The 20,111-nt window shown below is 38.6% G+C and overlaps 1 protein-coding gene across 1 annotated transcript in view; it reads right to left on the bottom strand.

Annotated features, from left to right (window-relative positions):
• The window catches only part of LOC107561380 (zinc finger FYVE domain-containing protein 1), a 21,827-nt gene extending 2,733 nt beyond the window's left edge, over positions 1-19,094 (bottom strand). The window contains exons 1-9 of the mRNA XM_016245822.1: positions 18,881-19,094; positions 17,332-17,836; positions 15,466-15,683; positions 13,758-13,864; positions 13,275-13,383; positions 9,206-9,303; positions 3,788-3,905; positions 3,536-3,706; positions 3,263-3,452 (exon numbers count right to left, since the gene is read on the bottom strand). Of these exons, the coding sequence (XP_016101308.1) occupies positions 3,263-3,452; positions 3,536-3,706; positions 3,788-3,905; positions 9,206-9,303; positions 13,275-13,383; positions 13,758-13,864; positions 15,466-15,683; positions 17,332-17,836; positions 18,881-18,997 (1,633 nt within the window). The 5' untranslated portion in view covers positions 18,998-19,094. The remainder of the gene's footprint in view (positions 1-3,262; positions 3,453-3,535; positions 3,707-3,787; positions 3,906-9,205; positions 9,304-13,274; positions 13,384-13,757; positions 13,865-15,465; positions 15,684-17,331; positions 17,837-18,880) is intronic.
• Between the last annotated feature and the right edge of the window lie 1,017 nt (positions 19,095-20,111).

Raw genomic sequence — 20,111 nt, 5'->3', positions numbered from 1 at the left:
GCTTTCACCGTGGACGAAGCGGAGTCCAGCCCGGGGTCGTCACATGTGGTTGCCGCAAGCCCGCCGGACGCTCCTTCGTCGAATCCACTAGCCGCGCTGTTCTCAAGCCCGCCCACAACACTGTTCCAGAACAGTTCAACCCAAATATTCAGATGTGTGCAGCACATTTTATGGAGGACTGTTTCATGATCCCGGTAGAGTAGACTACAATGCCGGCTTTTCTGACTCGCAGACTTTAAGTAAGTTTTTTATATTTAAAGAATTTGCCACTGATGATTCAAACGCGAGATTTTGGGCAGTGTAGAGTAGCGCTTGTTGTTTGTCATTTCTTCGATCACAAATGCAGACATGGTTTTATGTTTACGCGGAGCGATGCAACGCAATGCGTAAAAAGACAGTATAAGTCATTATAATCCATAATTATGTCCCCACTGGATGCAACAAATGCCTAGTTTATAATGCGTTTTAATGTTTTTGTCTCGTCGCTCCGGCATGACAGGGCATCACAATATGGTAGGGGCGTACCATTTCCATCACACGCTTGAGGTATTCGGCCAATCACAACGCACTGGATAGCTGGCCAATCAGAGCACACCTCGCTTTTCAGACCGATGAGCTTTGTAAAAATCTACGCATTTCAGAAAGGCGGGGCATAGAGGAAAAACAATAATGTACAGTATGTGGAAAATAATGTTTTTTTACCTTTGAAACCACATAAACACATTTCATTACACCAAATACACAAAATAATGTTATTTTTAGCAGCATCATATGACCCCTTTAAAAACTGTTTTGGAAAACACAACTGAACCCAATAACCCTGGAGAATATTGCTTATGTTTTTACAAGGCCAAATATTCTGCAAGATGCATTACATATATAAGTAAGCACATGCAGAATTGGTGAAAATATGTGGACAATAGCACAATTTGTACTGTAAAAGTTATCAAATCCCATAGAAATGAATACTTTAGGACTTATCTTCTGAATAATCGAAAGACAAATTCACTGTTTCATTAACTAGTTTTAACTAGCGTAATTAGAGTTTCACAGTCAAAAAAAATCTGCCCAAGGTTATTTTTAGGGGTTCAAGCATGCAGTGCTGAAACCCTATTGAAATTGTAAGGATTTTTTTTATTATTATTTTTCTCCGCTAAAACTGATCGTGCAGACCAAACCGTAAGGCCTAGAGAGCTGAAACTTGGCCAGAAGGTAGAGCTCCCTGAGGGGACATTCTGACAAAGGCTCACCCCAATCGGCCAAAGGGGGGCGCTACAGCGCAAAAAAATATTTTTTTTAATAACTACTTTTGGCCCTAACTCGTACACCTTTTGTCGTAGACTCAAAAATTTTACATTCAATTTTCTCTACGACGCACGGTTTTTCCGTCAAATTTACCTATATCCCAAACCTACTTTTGTGAACTAGTCCGAGGTTTTTCACCCGATTGGAACCAAACCACTGCAGAAATATTCGCTGGATTTTTGCGTGAAACAGTACGCCAAGAAGCCTCTATGCTAATGTTAGCCAAATGTCAATTGAAGTATAACTCTTGAACGGAATGAGATATCTTCACCAAACTCGGTACATGTATGTAGGAGCTTAATCTTTGGTCAAATAAAAAAAAGCGCAGCTCTGCCACTAGGGGGCGCTATAAGACAGAAAAAACATAAATTCAGCTATAACTAGGCAACCGTTGGTCTGATCGACTTGAAAATTGGTATGCAGCATCTTGGTCCAAAGTGACATTCGCATATCTAAAAAAACATGGCCGCCATTGGTCAAACAAGTTTAAGCACCTATTAAACAAGGTTAACTGAGGTCAATCGGAACGAAACTCGGTGGGCATGTTCGACTCAGGGCCTTAAAGGTCTGTAAGATTTTTGAAAGAAATCGACCACTAGTTGGCGCTAACAAGTTTTTTTTGGCTCTGTAATCACGTGTTGTTTCACATATCCACACAATATGCATATCATTTGATAGATCTCCTCATAATGCACAACTTTGCCTCAAGAACCATTGCTGTCAATCAAATTGTTCATTAATTATTCATGAATATGTTAAAAAACTACTTTTGCGAACTAGTCCTAGGTTTGTCGCTCAGTCGCGATCAAACCACTGCAGTAATATTCTCTGGACTCTCTAGATCAATAATTATCAAAAAAATGTTGAATTTTGTCCTTTTTTACTTATAACGAGGTAATTTATAAACGGGGTGTGGCCAGATATACCCAAAAGCCTATAAAACCTAAACGAAAACTCAAAACTTTACGAAACGTGGTGAGAACATGTGACTGCTGACTCTTAAGAAGCATGCAAAGTTTCAGGGTGATCGGACTATAGGTGGTGCTATAACAGTCATAACTGTTAAAAAATCATCATATTTCTTTGGTAAATTACCTGCATTTGCCCAAAATGCTATTTTTAATCATTGATTTAGGTGATTACAGCCCTGTTAACACAAAATATTTTTCCTTATGTGCTTAAATGCCTTAACTGCTTGAACCCCGGAAATCGCTGCTTGCAGCTATATTTGGTTGTTAGTATTTTGGATCTAAATAACTAGACTGTTGCAGAACTGAAAAAGAAGTGTGAGAAACCCTTTTTACCCTTGCAAGGGTTTGAGAACCTGACATATAGTATCAAAAAGTCAAAGCACATAAAAAAGCAATAGTCATGACTATTATATGTGTGTGTGTGCATATATATATATATGTATATATATATAGAGAGAGAGAGAGAGAGAGAGAGAAACAAAACAAATAACAATAAAATACAAGAAATAGAGGGAAATTTGAATTTCTTACATACTCTATATGTCTGACAAGCTACAATAGATGTTTTTTTTTTTTTTTACATGAACTTCTAGTATTTATTGCAATTGCAAAGTGCAATTTTTGGCAAATTGCATGGATAATAATCAATGAACCAAATCAGCATATTTGAATAATTTCTGAAGGATCACGTGACAACTGAAGACTGGAGTATTGATGCTGAAAATTTTGCTTTGTAAATTACATTTGAAAATATATTTAAATGGGAAAAAAACTAAATTGTAATAGTATTCCACAATATTACTGTTTTACTGTATTTGTGACCAAATAAATACAACCTTGGTGAGCTAGGAGACTTTTTTTTTTTTTTTTAACATTTAGAAAATCTGACCAACCCCAAACTTTTGAATGGTAATGCAAACTTTGCAAGTGTAAGAATTACTTGGTGCACCATCACAGCGTATTTTAAAAGAGAACGATGTCCTCACCCTGTCCAGTGTGCTGGGGTGCTCCCTGCCGGTAACAGGCATCACACACTCGTACAGGGTTGCCACCCCAGCCCCTCTCGGGCACTGGCATGCTGTGAGTGGAGCAGGCCTGACAGAAACCCTCCCCACATGCCCGACAGTGGTGTTTCCTCTCCGCCTCCTCAAACGCTCTTTTACAACCACGACATTCCTGAACAGACAAACATGATATTTTTACATAATAAAACAATAGGTGTTCTCTTTCACCTATTCCTATAGGGCATATCAACTCACAATGATTTCAGAGTTGGGTTTCCAGTAGGGTGGAGCCACCTGGTCTGTGAGCCAGGCAGTGACGACTTTAGTTGGGCCTGAGCTGTATTCTGTCACTGATTGGATTATGTAATTCATTCCATCCAAGACCCGCTGAGCTGCATTCTGATGGTCTGTCTGGAAGGCATCGGTCTACAAGCATAAAAACAACATTAACCACTGTGAGCATCAATGGAGTCAGCACATGGATGGGAACACAGAAAAACAACTCACCCCCTGCCAGACATGCTTGACCTCTGGCCGCACCACACTGCTCTCTGGATCCTGGTTGCCCATCCAGTACTGTCTACTGCGGTAGATGATGCCACAGCTGGCACACTCTAAAACATAGCTGTAGAATAGGGGTGTAACGATCCATTGATTAAATGTCTAATGATACGATGCATCGATGCCACACTTGAAATATCGATATCTGTAGTATAAATAACCTTATTTTGACACTGTCCACATGTTCCCCAATGTCCGTCTATGCATTACCGCCAACGCTTGCATTCTCGTTCAAACTCACATGTCGGGACAATAAAACTGCCTGAAGGGCGAGCATAAAAGACACTCGGGATAGTTGACGGAATTGTCGAGCCCTTGAGAGAAGTTTTCAGAGCGCAGTGACAAAGCACACGCATACAGACAGCCGTATCGACAGCGCGCTAATACTTGAGCTCCCTTTCACTTTTTTGTGCATGGATGAACAAATACAGACCAAATTACATCAACGTGCGCCTTGGCGAATATCCTAGTAAACACAGTCGGTTAGGCCTATGTCTTAATGTTATCATGCTGCCATCAGTATATTGGATCCGTACTTTCGTTCTTAAAGTGAAAGCAGACTTCTGTCTAAGAAAAAAATCTCTCACTGATTTTGACTGAACAACTTTTATAAGGATTAGAGGTGGAACGGTACACAGATGTCACAGTTCGATACGATTTCAGTACAACAGGGAAAAAATAAATCTACTATGCTAGGTTTCTTTTCATTTATTTTGAACAGACAGTAGTACAAATTAAAAATTTTCCACCTAGATGTGAAAATACTAAATATTATTACATTATGTTATATATATAAAATCTGCAGTACATATATACATACAAGGAATAAATTCTTGAAATATATTTGATTTAGTTTACAGATAAACAAGAGAAAAAAAAACAGTGCGACACGTAACGTAGCCTATATACGGTTTCAGTTAATTTTTGTGACAGCTTAATTTGTTCACAGAAAGGAAACTCAAATGGCAGAAAGCGACATCCTATTTGTTTTCTTTATTTTACAAAAGCCCAATGTTTTGTTTTCATTGTGAGTGTACACAAATAAAAGCAGTCCTTTATACAGTGATGCATTATTAATAAGACAAGTGTATAAAGTTGATTCTGCTGGTATAAGGACCCAGTTGAAGTGATCGCGCCGGCGCGCGCGCGCACACACACACACACACAAAACACATCAGTTCCAGCATTGCTAACTTGACAGCGCAGTTGGTACTTTATCAAAATAAAATACAGTGAACCAAAAATCAGCGCGCCCACCTCAGTGTCACCGTTGGAACGCGACTGAAGTACAAAGCCTATAATTTACATAATAAATTATAGTTCAGCATTCAGATACATCGCAAACATGGAAATATTATGGAATATTTGGATTTGTGCCAAATGAGAGAGGTAGGATGCACGAGGAATGAAACAAAACAAAAAATAAAAGCTCACAAAAAACAAAACTACAAATTTAAATTAAAAACATAAAACAAGAAAAAACGAACTAAAAGAAATTAATACAAAAAAACGTAAACAAAAATAAAATGAACAAACAAAAAACTAAAAATAAAAAATAGAAAAGTAAAAACAAAAATAAAAATAAAATAAAAAATAACAAAACAAATAAAAGAAAAAATAAATAAATAATAAAAACACAAAAAACAAAACTAATCAAAATAAGAATGCTAATTTAAACAAAACAAAGAACTGAATAAAACACACAAAAAAACCTGAAAACATTCATCTTGACCTTGAGAACATCTCGGGTTACGTATGTAACCATGGTTCCTGAGAAGGGAACGAGACACTGTGTCCTCTAGACAGCCTATGACGTCATTACCCTGCGCGATCACAGTATAAAAGGACGCCGGGATAACACGTCATCCACTTCTTCGTCTAAAGCTTGCATCCGCAGCATGGCAAGGAAACTAGAGGACGCAGTGTCTCGTTCCCTTCTCAGGGAACCATGGTTACATACATAACCCGAGACGTTCCCTTTCGAGTGAACTTCAAACTGCGTTCTCTAGAGGTCGCTATGGGGAACGGTATATCCACGCCACCATGCTGAGGGGAGTGCATGCCAAACCACAGGCGAGCACTAAGTACCAACTCTACCAAAGTTTTAAGGGAGTTGCCCCTTGGACGGTTAGATGGCTGTCAGTGACATTATCCCTTATGGCCAAAAGCCTAAGCTACATACCCCATAAACGTACCTGTTAGGGCCAGGACTCCTGGGTCCAGGGTAGAGCTTAAAGGCTTGGAATCAGGAAGAGATTCCTTTAAGGGGATACGACCAAGCGCCTAGAAGCGTAACCAGGTCTTGGCCTGTCACCCAAACATTTGGGCGATGTTATGCAAATCTTCCCAGATCGTGACGTAGACATGTGGGGGCGTGTTAGAACGAGCCGTTTTAGGTAGGCGTGGTTAACTCTTAACTTTTATAAAGAATATCTCTTTGGTTTTGAGACTTTAGTGTTTGCAACTTTACAGATCATCTTTATGCACCAAGAGCTTGTAACACTCCAAAGAGAAAGGAAAAATTGAAATCGCATCATATGACCCCTTTAAAGTATACTCCTTTGTCAGTCTGTGAGAGACTCATTCAGAATCAGCACATGGTCACTGTCTAGTGGGCTTTGTTTTCAAGTTGGCATTCGCTGTTCTTCTGCTGGCGGCCGGTTATCAAACAGTGTTGCATTGCAGCGGGCGCCCCCTTCTGGATTGGGGGTGAATTGCCTGTATTCGTTGTAAGGCCTCATGCCGAGATGTCCGTACCGTGACGGTTCGGTACGAATACATGTATCGTTCCACCCCTAATAAGGATTCATCTATATTTAATCTATACAGTCAAGACTATGCAGTGTTATTTTACATTTGATTATTACATTTCTGTACTATTTTTTGTTGTGAATGTCCCAATTGAGGAACAGGATGTGAAAATTTAAGATAAATGTTCATTTTATATGTTTCGGTTGCATTTGTGAGTTAATAAAAATGTAGATGGTTATTTAAAATAGATATATAATATAATAATATCGATATATTAATCGATATTCTCCTGTTTCGAAATCGTATCATATCATTTTTTGAAGTATCGGCAAATGAGAATCGATATTGTATCGTATCGTGACGAACCATCCGATTTCCACCCCTACTGTAGAATAAGACCACGGTTTAGAGCATTCTTCCCGTCTAATTTCAATAAGAAAACCATCTTACTTACCCTGACCATGCATACTTGGCCAAACCAAACCATTGGTTATCTGTGGAGGCAGATGTTTTCGGTATGACCATCACTTCTCTTCCGCTCTCATAGCACCTCTGCATGGGTAAAAGAAATGGTTTATCATCCTTTGCATCCATTCAATATCCTTTCATTTGAAATTGAGAAATGTAATCCATATAAGACAGTTTTTGCAAACTGATTAATCTAAAACCTCAATTAACAGTAAAAATGTGGCAAATCTCATTAAATCTAAGCGCCAAGTCTTAATCAATTTGAATTCAATTTATTGTGATTTGTTTTACATGAAAAACTGCATATTGGCAACGCAAAAGTGAATATTAATAGTACAACAAAAAGTCAAATGAATAAAACAAACTAAAAAATTAAGTAAAGCAAAAATATAAAAAACCAAAATTAAACAAACAAAAAAAAAATCTAAGCAAAAAATAAAGATGAAACAAAACAAAAAATAAAAGCTCACAAAAAACAAAACTACAAATTTAAATTAAAAACATAAAACAAGAAAAAACGAACTAAAAGAAATTAATACAAAAAACGTAAACAAAAATAAAACGAACAAACAAAAAACTAAAAATAAAAAATAGAAAAGTAAAAACAAAAATAAAAATAAAATAAAAAATAACAAAACAAATAAAAGAAAAAATAAATAAATAATAAAAACACAAAAAACAAAACTAATCAAAATAAGAATGCTAATTTAAACAAAACAAAGAACTGAATAAAACACACAAAAAAACCTGAAAACATTCATCTTGACCTTGAGAACATCTCGGGTTACGTATGTAACCATGGTTCCTGAGAAGGGAACGAGACACTGTGTCCTCTAGACAGCCTATGACGTCATTACCCTGCGCGATCACAGTATAAAAGGACGCCGGGATAACACGTCATCCACTTCTTCGTCTAAAGCTTGCATCCGCAGCATGGCAAGGAAACTAGAGGACGCAGTGTCTCGTTCCCTTCTCAGGGAACCATGGTTACATACATAACCCGAGACGTTCCCTTTCGAGTGAACTTCAAACTGCGTTCTCTAGAGGTCGCTATGGGGAACGGTATATCCACGCCACCATGCTGAGGGGAGTGCATGCCAAACCACAGGCGAGCACTAAGTACCAACTCTACCAAAGTTTTAAGGGAGTTGCCCCTTGGACGGTTAGATGGCTGTCAGTGACATTATCCCTTATGGCCAAAAGCCTAAGCTACATACCCCATAAACGTACCTGTTAGGGCCAGGACTCCTGGGTCCAGGGTAGAGCTTAAAGGCTTGGAATCAGGAAGAGATTCCTTTAAGGGGATACGACCAAGCGCCTAGAAGCGTAACCAGGTCTTGGCCTGTCACCCAGGGGGCTACTGCTTGCCCTGCATGAGCTTGCTGAAGGAACTGTCTCAACAGACCCCTAGTAGCAACACCTTGTTAAAGTAGGTATCCTGAGGATACATAGGTAGAGTGGTGCCCAAGGTGGAACGCCTAAACGACTCAAAGAAAGGGCACGAAGCCGCCCGCGTAGCCCCTACCATACAGGATTTTAGAAATAATGCAAAATGCTTGATGAGCAAACTTACCACAGCGTGGATTTTAGAAAGTGCACAGGGACTTCGCGTGCGCACTTACCATAACATGGATTTTAAAGATACCGGGGTGAATTGCCTGTATTCGTTGTAAGGCCTCATGCCGAGATGTCCGTACCGTGACGGTTCGGTACGAATACATGTATCGTTCCACCCCTAATAAGGATTCATCTATATTTAATCTATACAGTCAAGACTATGCAGTGTTATTTTACATTTGATTATTACATTTCTGTACTATTTTTTGTTGTGAATGTCCCAATTGAGGAACAGGATGTGAAAATTTAAGATAAATGTTCATTTTATATGTTTCGGTTGCATTTGTGAGTTAATAAAAATGTAGATGGTTATTTAAAATAGATATATAATATAATAATATCGATATATTAATCGATATTCTCCTGTTTCGAAATCGTATCATATCATTTTTTGAAGTATCGGCAAATGAGAATCGATATTGTATCGTATCGTGACGAACCATCCGATTTCCACCCCTACTGTAGAATAAGACCACGGTTTAGAGCATTCTTCCCGTCTAATTTCAATAAGAAAACCATCTTACTTACCCTGACCATGCATACTTGGCCAAACCAAACCATTGGTTATCTGTGGAGGCAGATGTTTTCGGTATGACCATCACTTCTCTTCCGCTCTCATAGCACCTCTGCATGGGTAAAAGAAATGGTTTATCATCCTTTGCATCCATTCAATATCCTTTCATTTGAAATTGAGAAATGTAATCCATATAAGACAGTTTTTGCAAACTGATTAATCTAAAACCTCAATTAACAGTAAAAATGTGGCAAATCTCATTAAATCTAAGCGCCAAGTCTTAATCAATTTGAATTCAATTTATTGTGATTTGTTTTACATGAAAAACTGCATATTGGCAACGCAAAAGTGAATATTAATAGTACAACAAAAAGTCAAATGAATAAAACAAACTAAAAAATTAAGTAAAGCAAAAATATAAAAAACCAAAATTAAACAAACAAAAAAAAAATCTAAGCAAAAAATAAAGATGAAACAAAACAAAAAATAAAAGCTCACAAAAAACAAAACTACAAATTTAAATTAAAAACATAAAACAAGAAAAAACGAACTAAAAGAAATTAATACAAAAAACGTAAACAAAAATAAAACCTCATCCTCATGGTATAATGCTGGAATGGCTAGCAGTAAGTTACCTAGCTGAGGGAGCATAACACCCAGCTCTCAGCCGAGAGGGGGCTCGACCTACAGCATGTTTGTTAGAAATCCTGAAGGGTAAGAGTACTGCAAGCTTAGCCAAAAACTCAGCGCATCAGGGAGGCAGAGGAAGGGCCTAGCTCGCTTGATGTTGCTGGTTCCAGGTGCTCTGGGAAAACAGAGAACTCAACTCTCCACGTGAGAGGAGAACTCCGAATTCAGAAAAGGGGTAACATGCTCATAGGCAACCCTCTGATAGAGGGGAGCACTGCTAAACACCACCATGAGAACAGCCCACGGAGCGGTGAAATCAACCCTTCCCATACAGGATATTAGAAAGTGCGCAGAGTGCTTAGCGTGCACACTTACCACTATGTGGATTTTAGAAAGTGCACAGAAGCTTAGCGTGTGCACTTACCATAGCATGGCTTTAAAAAGATTCCGAAGCATCTGCTCACAGATGCCCAGAAGTCCTCAGATCCTCAGACACTCAATCGGGAGCGGCAGGCTCAAAGACAACCCTCTGAGGTAAGGGGAGCACTGCCTGGCTTGACCCGAATAGAGGCAGCTTATCAGGGAAGCAGCAAGTGGCCCAACTACCTGATGTCACTGCCACGGAGCGTCTCATAGCTAACCCTCACAGAGAGGGGAGCACTTCTCCGCTCGACCAGAAGAAAGAAATAGCTGAAGAAATAGCGGGACCCAATAACCATTCATGTGTATAGAGCTTACTGCTCCTCAGAGCAGAAGCACAAAGGAGGGGTTCCCACAGAAACACAAATCCCTCTTACCTCAGGGAACGCAGTGTACTCCAGCCCACTCCGCAGAGGGGTGATTTACTGGTTCAACCATAAGGACAGTGTGACAGTGAGGACCCACGGGCCCGACTGTCTATGGAGCATTGAGCTCCTCAATGCGTCAGCGAGAGGAGTTCTAGCTCAGAGAACGTGCATGAAGGTTAAGGAACGATTCAAATCTTGGGAGACCCCTCAGGGTGAGAAATGAGTAGTTCGCACCTGGCCAGAGGATAGGGAGCATGTCGCGAAGCATGTACTCAGAAGAGTACTAGCCCACGAGAAGGACCCACAGGTCCTGAGGTTGCAGCGTTATACTGGGGACCTGATGCTGGGATACTTCCTCAGAAGCCCTATCACCATGAGGACTATCACCAGCCTGGAACCAGAACCGATGAGTGAAACTATCACTGTAATTGGTCAACAGCAGGAGGTCCTGACTTAGTAGGTGGGTCAAACCTAAAGTCAGAAAAACAGAACAGGTCCGAGTAGTGCTGCAGAGAAAGGCTAGCATCAAATACACAAGAACTAGCAGTAGAGTAGATAAAAATGGATCGTACTCATCAACCATGGCTCCCGTACATGACTCAGGCTCATGATATAGGCTGGTGGCGAAGTCCGAAGCCTGGACCCTCGTGGAATAAAGGATTTAAAGACAGCCGAGCATGTCTTGGCCTTCTTAAACCTCACGACCACCGTCTCGACGGAAGTGCCGAAAAGCTCAGAAGGGGAAACCGGCGCATCAAGAAGAAAGCCCTTCTCTTTCGACCTGATATCCACCAGACTCACTCACAGATGTCTCTCCGTAACCACCATGGCTGCCTTTTTTTTGATCTGCCAATGGCAGTGGCGGCCTGCTTAGCGGCACGGAGAGCAAGATCCGTGGTGCGATGCAACTCAGCCACCTCATCAGGGGATAGACTTTATCCAGGTCTTTCAGCAGATCAGCCTGAAAAGCCTGAAGCACCACCATGGTGTGCAACGAGACTGCAGCCTGACCTGCTGCCGCGTATGCCCTAACATTCAAACAAGATTTATTTTCCTGAAGGGGTTTGGATGGCAAGGAGGGAGCCTTAAGAGAAGATGTCTCCCCCATGGAGAGATAGCAGGCCAGCATCTCTTCAACAGGTGGCATCTTCTCATAACCATTCTCATGCATTCCCTCGATGTTGGCATAACTAGTATGCTGGAATCTGTGGATGTGGGACGAGAATGGATTTTTCCAAACCTCCTCGATCTCCAAATGAAGATCGGGAAGGCTCTTTTATTTTTTTATTTTTTGAACTCAAGCCGGAGTGCAGTATAATGTGGTTATCTGAGAAGGACATGATATAAACCATCTGTCCAATATCTGCAGACAGATCCACACTATACATTTACTATATAAACAAAAGGAAATTACTGATAGGGAGAAATTTCCCGTCAGGTCCTTTCCATGTTCTCACCGCGACCGCAATGCACAGCATGCATTCAGCTCCCGCGGGAGCTAAACACGCTCCGCCCAACAGCTAGATTACCTCGGAAATCAAGCGCAAACGAAAAACGCTGCCGTGAATGCATAGCTATTCCCGCGAGAGGCGAACAAACTCATGCAAACGCAATCTACAAACTCGGGTAAATGGTGAAATGCTCACATCCCCCTCAGTAGTCCGTGGCATCTTCTCATAACCATTCTCATGCATTCCCTCGATGTTGGCATAACTAGTATGCTGGAATCTGTGGATGTGGGACGAGAATGGATTTTTCCAAACCTCCTCGATCTCCAAATGAAGATCGGGAAGGCTCTTTTATTTTTTTATTTTTTGAACTCAAGCCGGAGTGCAGTATAATGTGGTTATCTGAGAAGGACATGATATAAACCATCTGTCCAATATCTGCAGACAGATCCACACTATACATTTACTATATAAACAAAAGGAAATTACTGATAGGGAGAAATTTCCCGTCAGGTCCTTTCCATGTTCTCACCGCGACCGCAATGCACAGCATGCATTCAGCTCCCGCGGGAGCTAAACACGCTCCGCCCAACAGCTAGATTACCTCGGAAATCAAGCGCAAACGAAAAACGCTGCCGTGAATGCATAGCTATTCCCGCGAGAGGCGAACAAACTCATGCAAACGCAATCTACAAACTCGGGTAAATGGTGAAATGCTCACATCCCCCTCAGTAGTCCCGCGAATGCATCACGATGAGCACAAGTTGCCTCCTTGTGAGACGAGCGCGTTCAATTCATGCTTATCCCTCAGAAGAAATAAGCAATGAATGCAGAGTGCATCCAACTCCCTCGAGAGCTGAACGCGCTTGCTCTTCACCACACACACACACACAGCACGCGAGCCGTGTGAAACTGGAGGTATCATAGCAAAGCCTCTGGCGAGAAACATGCACTCCTAGTCGTGTTTAGCTTAACGCTAACATAAACAAACAGTCAGTGAAGACGAAGAAGAGGATGACGTGTTATCCCGGCGCCCTTTTATACTGTGATCGCGCAGGGTAATGACGTCATAGGTTGTCGCCAGCCAATGTTATTGTCGTTTTTAGATATATGCTTCAGACACTGGTCACACTGAAGGTGTCCCCCCATAGCGACCTCTAGAGGACGCAGTTCGAAGTTCCCTCGAAAGGGAACTAGCCATGACAGTGAGTTCTTACCTTACAAATGAGAACTTTATTGTTGTATTGGTGGGCATACTGACATAATCCATCGGCCATGTGTGAGACCCCGTCTTTCTGGTGGTTCATGCCATTCTTACACCGAACACTAAAGCCATGGAATTTTGGAGAGGTTAGTTATGATTCACTAGTTCTTAAGTACTCTTGAAGAGTACTGCTCTATTAAGTCACGCACAAGCTAAAACAATAACAAACAACTCAACAAACAATCTAATTACATTCATGTGCAACTCATTTCCATGAGTTTTACATGCTGAATAGAGATCCTAGTTCTTTATAACAGCAATTCATCAAATTATGAAGTGGCTCAGTGTTGATGTGAAGAAATTAGAGTCTGATGTGACAATGCAGCAATTTTCTTGATTTATTATGCATCAAACACAATGCATCAGTGCATTCAACCTGTATGTAAATAAACAAAAACAGCATTCAATCTACAGCTCAGAGCATGTGTGGACTTACTTGCAGCTGAGACAGACTGATGGGCAAGTGAAATATTCATCAGGAAAAAAGGAGCATATGCTGATTTTGTCATCTGAGATCTCGCCACAGAATCTGTTGCTCAAGGCCTGAGAGAGAGCAGAGTAGTGAAGTCCAGTGAAGCGTGTTTTCAGAAACATGCTCAGTGGACAAAGGTGAACACATACATACATACACTGACCCCAAAAAGTAGTTTAGGACACTTGAGTCACTACCGTTCAAAAGATTGGTAAGATGTTTTTGAAAGAAGTCACCATGTTCACCGAGGCTGCATTTATTTGATTTTAAATATGGTACAAACAGTAATATTATAAAATATTTTTCCAATTTTTTTTATTTTTCGATTTTAATATATTTTAAAATATAATTTATTCCTGTGATGGAAAAGTTGAATTTTTAGCAACCATTACACCAGGCTTTAGTGTCGCATGATCCTTCAAACATCATTTTAATATGCTGATTTGGTGATTTTTAATAATATTTTGAATTAGTTTTCATTAGCGCTGTCAAATGATTAATTCGCGATTAATCGTATCCAAAATAAACATATTTGTTTACATAATATATGTGTGTGTACTGTGTATATTCATTATGTACATATAAATACACACACATACATATATTTAGAAAATATTTAAATGTATATATTTATATTCATATAACTTATTATATAAAAATATTTTTCAAATATAAACATTACACTTTTTTTCTTAAATATATACATGCATGTGTGTGTATTTATATATACATAATAAATATAAACAGTACATTTATATATGTTATGTAAACAAAAACTTTTATTTTGGATGCGATAAATCGCGATGAATCGTTTGACAGCACTAGGTTTTATTTTTATATTTTGTTTTCATTTTAAATTTAAAGTTTTACTTTTTTACCTTAGTATAGTTATTGTAGGTTAAGATAAGCTTAATAAAAATGAGAATAGTTGGCTTGGCAAAATGTTGAAATAAAAGAAGTTTACGATTTTTTATATTTTATTTTATTTCAGTTAAAATTTATTTTATTTCAAGAAACAATAATTATTTTATGGTTTTACTTTTATTTAACAAATTTAATTTCTTAATTTAATCAAGAATTTTATTTTTGTTATTATCAATGTTGAAAACAATCATGCTGCTTAATATTATTGTGGAAACTGATGCATTTTTTCATTTCAACAGAAAGTTCGAAATAATAGGATTTATTTCAAATAGAAATCTTAAAAGCCACTATTTTGTTCCAATTTTAAAGTTGATCAATTTAATGCAATCTTAGACGTGAATAAATGTAATGTAATGTAATACATTTTTACATTTAAATGTAAAAAAATATATAATAATAATTTTAACCCCAAACTTTTGAATGGTTGTGAATGTAATGTATATTTAAAGGTACAGAGTCAAATGAACCACTTTTATGTTGCTTTTAGTCCCTTTTGGAACTTGAAATTCCCTGGTCACCCTTTACTTTCAATGTATGGAAAAGAGCATTGTGAACATTCTGCTAAACTTCCTCTTTTGTGATTATGACATTATCCGTTTTTGATTGAACTACTCCTTTAAATACATGAATTTACTGTAATTGAATTAGATACAAAATATCAAACCAAATATGAAAGCTTTTAGTGTCTAAATTCTTTTTAGGGTCGCTTTACACACACACACAAAGAAATGTTTGAGGCGCTGTTTACCTGCAATGCACTGAACACAATGGCAGGCTGGCGCGGGGCTCGCTGGGATGTGTTGTTCACCTGCTGATTGACAATCTGCAGTAACTGTGAGTAGTCTGTGGGGGGAGTGATGGTTTGGGTGCCGACGTACTGAACAGAGCTGAAGGCGTCTGTGCTCTGGCCCAAGTCATGGAAGCGCTTTTGCAGAAGTGTGTCTGCTTGCCCCAGGACAGAGCCATCTGGATAAAGAAAACCAAACCCATATTTCTCTAGCCTGACACACTTCATTGGATGGCACTAATTTAATTGTTTCAAAATAAAAATTAAAAGATGAAAGAAGTTTTACAGGCATTTAAAGATTTTTATGCATTTTTCATGTACCATGATTTACAGCATGCTGAAAACCTGGAGTTTACCCAAGGGCATAATTATAACTGAGCAGTATTGTGATCTTTGTAACACTCCACACCTGAGTCACCCTGTCTTGGGATTTTCCTGCAATCTGTGTTAGATAACTAGTTGCTTAACCATTAAGCTACCTCCAACGTTTTGATTGTTCTTTTACACAAATGATTTAAAAAATGTATTTCTTTGAAAATGTGTCCTAATAAATTTTTTTTATTGCATAACAACCTTTTATAGAAGCAATAAAGCACCTGAAGATGCAATATAGCATTATATCTTATGTAATATCTTTATCTCTTTGTATTCATCTTGGTTTCATAAGATTAAAAAATATATATATACGATTTTCAAGAAAACTAAATATTTAATAACGAAACCTGAAAATGTCATGTGTTCTAACCAGTAAGTAAACAGTAAAAATATTTTCCTTATTTCCTTAAAATATATTCCTTATATATTTTGAGTGTACAAAATATTTGTTAAAAGTTTTAAAATATTTAACAGTATATTTTGAATAAAATAAAATGAATATATATATATATATATAGTGCTGTCAAACGATTAATCGCATCCAAAGTTTTTTTTTTAATATATTTTGAAAATATTTACATTTATTTACATGTATATATTTATATTCATATAATTTATATTATATATATATAAATATATTTAATATATAAATGTAACATACTTTTCTTAAATATATAAATGCATGGGTGTGTATTTATATATAGGTTACATAATAAAGGTACACACACATATATTATGTAAACAAAAACTTTTATTTTGGATGCGATTAATCGCAGTTAATCTTTTGATATATATATATATATATAGATTAGAGATAGATAGATATAAATAATATTAAATTATAGATAGATAGAAATAATATTAAATGATTATATCGATCTTGTTTTGTCAAAATGTCAAAAATGTTTCTTTATTATGACATCAGGACAGTTCAAAATGAATAAAAAAAACACAAAAAAACATGTTCATCATGCATTTAAGTCTTTGTTTGTATGCATTACATTATTATGTATTTTTGATTAAAATAAGATAAAAATGAGCATTGTGGCCCATGTATTACTGACTCAAATGAAATCTCTATAAAGATTTGTCATTTGACTACAGAGAAACAACTAAACAAATTGAAATTCTCATCACTAAGCAGACAGAAATAAAAGCAGGAACGATGAAACAATTGAGTTTGAAATAAAGCCTTTGGTTTGACTGACAACTTACATCTTTCCTGTGGGATTCTCCACTAGTCTAAAATTCAGGACTTTTTCAAAGACCCCCCTGGCTATGTGTTTAGGCCCCATGAGGGTGTGCAGACCCAAGTTTAAACAGCAATCCCTTTGCCCCCAGGCTAGTCGTACAACAGCCTTTGGCAACAACATGTATCAGAAAAATGCTGTATTCATATTGATAAACACTGCAGGCCTTGTAAACAGTGAAAGTCTGCTTGCTCTGACTTACCCTGGCCTAGCAGCTGAGTGCGAAGAGTCTCCTGGAAAACTATAACAGCAGGTCCCAGGCTGGAGAGAGGCACGTCTAGCCCACAGCGGCTAGACAGAGCGCGGAGCTCAGGTGTGAAGTGCTTCAGGTAAGCGGCCGACGCGCTGCCGAGGAACTGGAACATGTCGTTGTGCAGCCTCTCAGCCCGCGTGCGGTAGATGGCCACGTCTGATACGGCCAGAACCTTCAGCAGCAGGCGCATCCGGCGGTTCTGCTGACTGGCGGCCCCGAGCAGGCCCTCCGTGTCCAGCACGATCAGGTTCAGGTGCGGCTCGTAAGCGGCCCATACGCCCACCGTGCATGAGGACGGAGAAGGAGACGTGACGAACACCTCTTCACCACTGAAAAGCACGTGATTGAGAGTGTGGGACTTGCCGTCGCCCGTATTACCGAAGATAGAAAGCACTTTGACTCCCTGAGCAGCACTGCAGCCCAACTTCTGCAAAAACTCTGCTTCGTTCTTCACCTGGAAGAGAGAAAGAGTAAAAGGTTTACTTTTACTATCTATCTATCTATCTATCTATCTATCTATCTATCTATCTATCTATCATTTTGCCTATCATCCATCCATCCATCCATCCATCATCTGTTTACCAATTCAGTCCATTTCAATTTTCAATTCCATACTACCAAAGCAATATATGTAAATAGAACAATATAATATTAAATGATTTAGACAAATGTAACCAATTAAAACATTTGCGAACAGTTGGAGAACACAATGTTTAACAGAAGACCTCTAACATGTATAGGCCGGCCCTACCTACACATACACATATAATAATGACGGTTCAGTTCTTAATGCTTTCAAACATAGCAATTCTGTGAGATTCTGTTTTAGATGCATGCAGAATTGTAATTCTAATTCGGCCTGTGTGGGCTACTGGACGTTTTCTGCTGTAATTTCACAATGAGTTTGCAGAATTCTGTGTTAATGGTTTCTCTTGGATGCCTGCCCCACCTATCTATCCATCTGTCTGTCTGTCTGTCTGTCTGTCTGTCTGTCTATCACCATTTGTAAGAATCTTAAAGAGACAGTTCACCTAAAATTACAATTATGTCATCAGTCGTGAATTTTCTTTTGTGTTCCACTAAAGAAAGAAAGTCATATGGGTTTGAAACAACAAAAGAGTAAGTACATAATGAAGTTTTATTTTTGGGTCTCTATACAGTAACAATCTCTCAAAGTGACAGCAATCGATCACTTTTAGGCTGGTTCCTGAAAACACTATAAAATAGCCTATGAAACGACACTCATTGTTGACTCTCATTGTTGGGTGTCTATCTCATAGATCACAGCGAATAGCTGCTACATCCGTGTACCATGGTATTACCAAAGAACATCAGAATATCATGTTAGAGAAATAACATAACAGCAGTATCCAGCACCGAGATCATCATTAGCGTGCTCGTGAATTGATCTATCAAAGTGTATAAAAACAACTAAGACCCTACATGTGCTGTTTACCTAATAGCTGGATGGCTAACACCGAAGCTAACAAAAACAAACCTGCAAGCTTTCGTTTTCGTCCACCAGGAGAAAACTCCGTCCATTTTCCTTCTGCTCGTCCATTTTAACAGGCCCGAGAGAAATCTCTTCCATATCTTTCAGCAGCATTTCAGACATAGTGAAAGATTTAAAACCATCACAACTCTCTGGAAAGCTACTTGGACTACAACTGTCCCAGGACTACTAGCTGCTGCTGCTGCTGCTGCGCTGCTAGCGCTGCTTGGTTTTCTAGCTGGACTCAAGAGGGCGCTGTTGCTACTCTATCGGCCGCCTTCATTGTGCGTTATTGAGCATTTGGACGCCCTCTAGTGGCTGTTATGATCAACTGTCTCATAGCAGTCTTTGTGTGCAGAATTTACACTGTAGTATCCAGGTCAATAAAAACAAGCCTCCATGAAGAAATGATCACACGAGCTCATTATTGTATGATTAGGAAATCAAATTTTTGTAAATTTAGTAAAAATGTTGTCGGTAGGTGCAAATAGAATAGCACTGATATTTACATTTAGTTTTAGAATTTATTGCAGAGCAACATCTTAAATGGAAGATTAGCTCAACTCTAAAATCCCCCCAAAAATGCACCAATTCTGCAGTAATCCCTTATGAATCAACAGGACATTTTTGTTCAGTCATTCCATAGAGCTTGCTAAGGTTCATTAAATATTTGTTAGCAGGGATCTATAAATATCACATGTCACAGAATGCCTTCAAAGTGGCGCCATTGCAGTTAACTGGACTGAAGAGCCCTTTGCAGTCATTCCATTTCTATTAGAAGTCAGTCTGGCTGATAATATTCACAATATTTAGATGTAAATGTTTCTCATTACATAAGCAGTATAAAAACACACAGTAGAACTGGTTTACTGGGATTGTCCATTAATATTACTCGTCTCTAGCATGTTTTAAGGCCAGGCTGTAGAATTTTTTTTAAATAAGAAATGAATGAAAATGTAAAAATGCAGAAAAGTTTGTTTGAGGTTTAGATTTAGAAGATGAAAACTATTATTAGCTCACAACAGAAGTCGATGGAATTGTGTTAGTGGTATATAAACCTATACCGCACATATATAGCAGGATAAAGCTATGTAATAATTATATTGATCAGTGCCTACCGAAATTTGCTCGGATTATCTCTAATAGATATAATATAATTACATGCATACTAAGAAAATAAATATTGACTCAGTCGCTCTTCATAGCTGCCCATCGCTCTCTAAAAAATACTTCCAAT

Source organism: Sinocyclocheilus grahami, unplaced genomic scaffold (assembly GCF_001515645.1).
Source record: "Sinocyclocheilus grahami isolate Dianchi unplaced genomic scaffold, SAMN03320097.WGS_v1.1 scaffold769.1, whole genome shotgun sequence".
NCBI lineage: Eukaryota > Metazoa > Chordata > Actinopteri > Cypriniformes > Cyprinidae > Sinocyclocheilus > Sinocyclocheilus grahami.
Note: the sequence above shows the minus strand (reverse complement) of the source record. Positions and strands in the feature narration are given on the sequence as shown.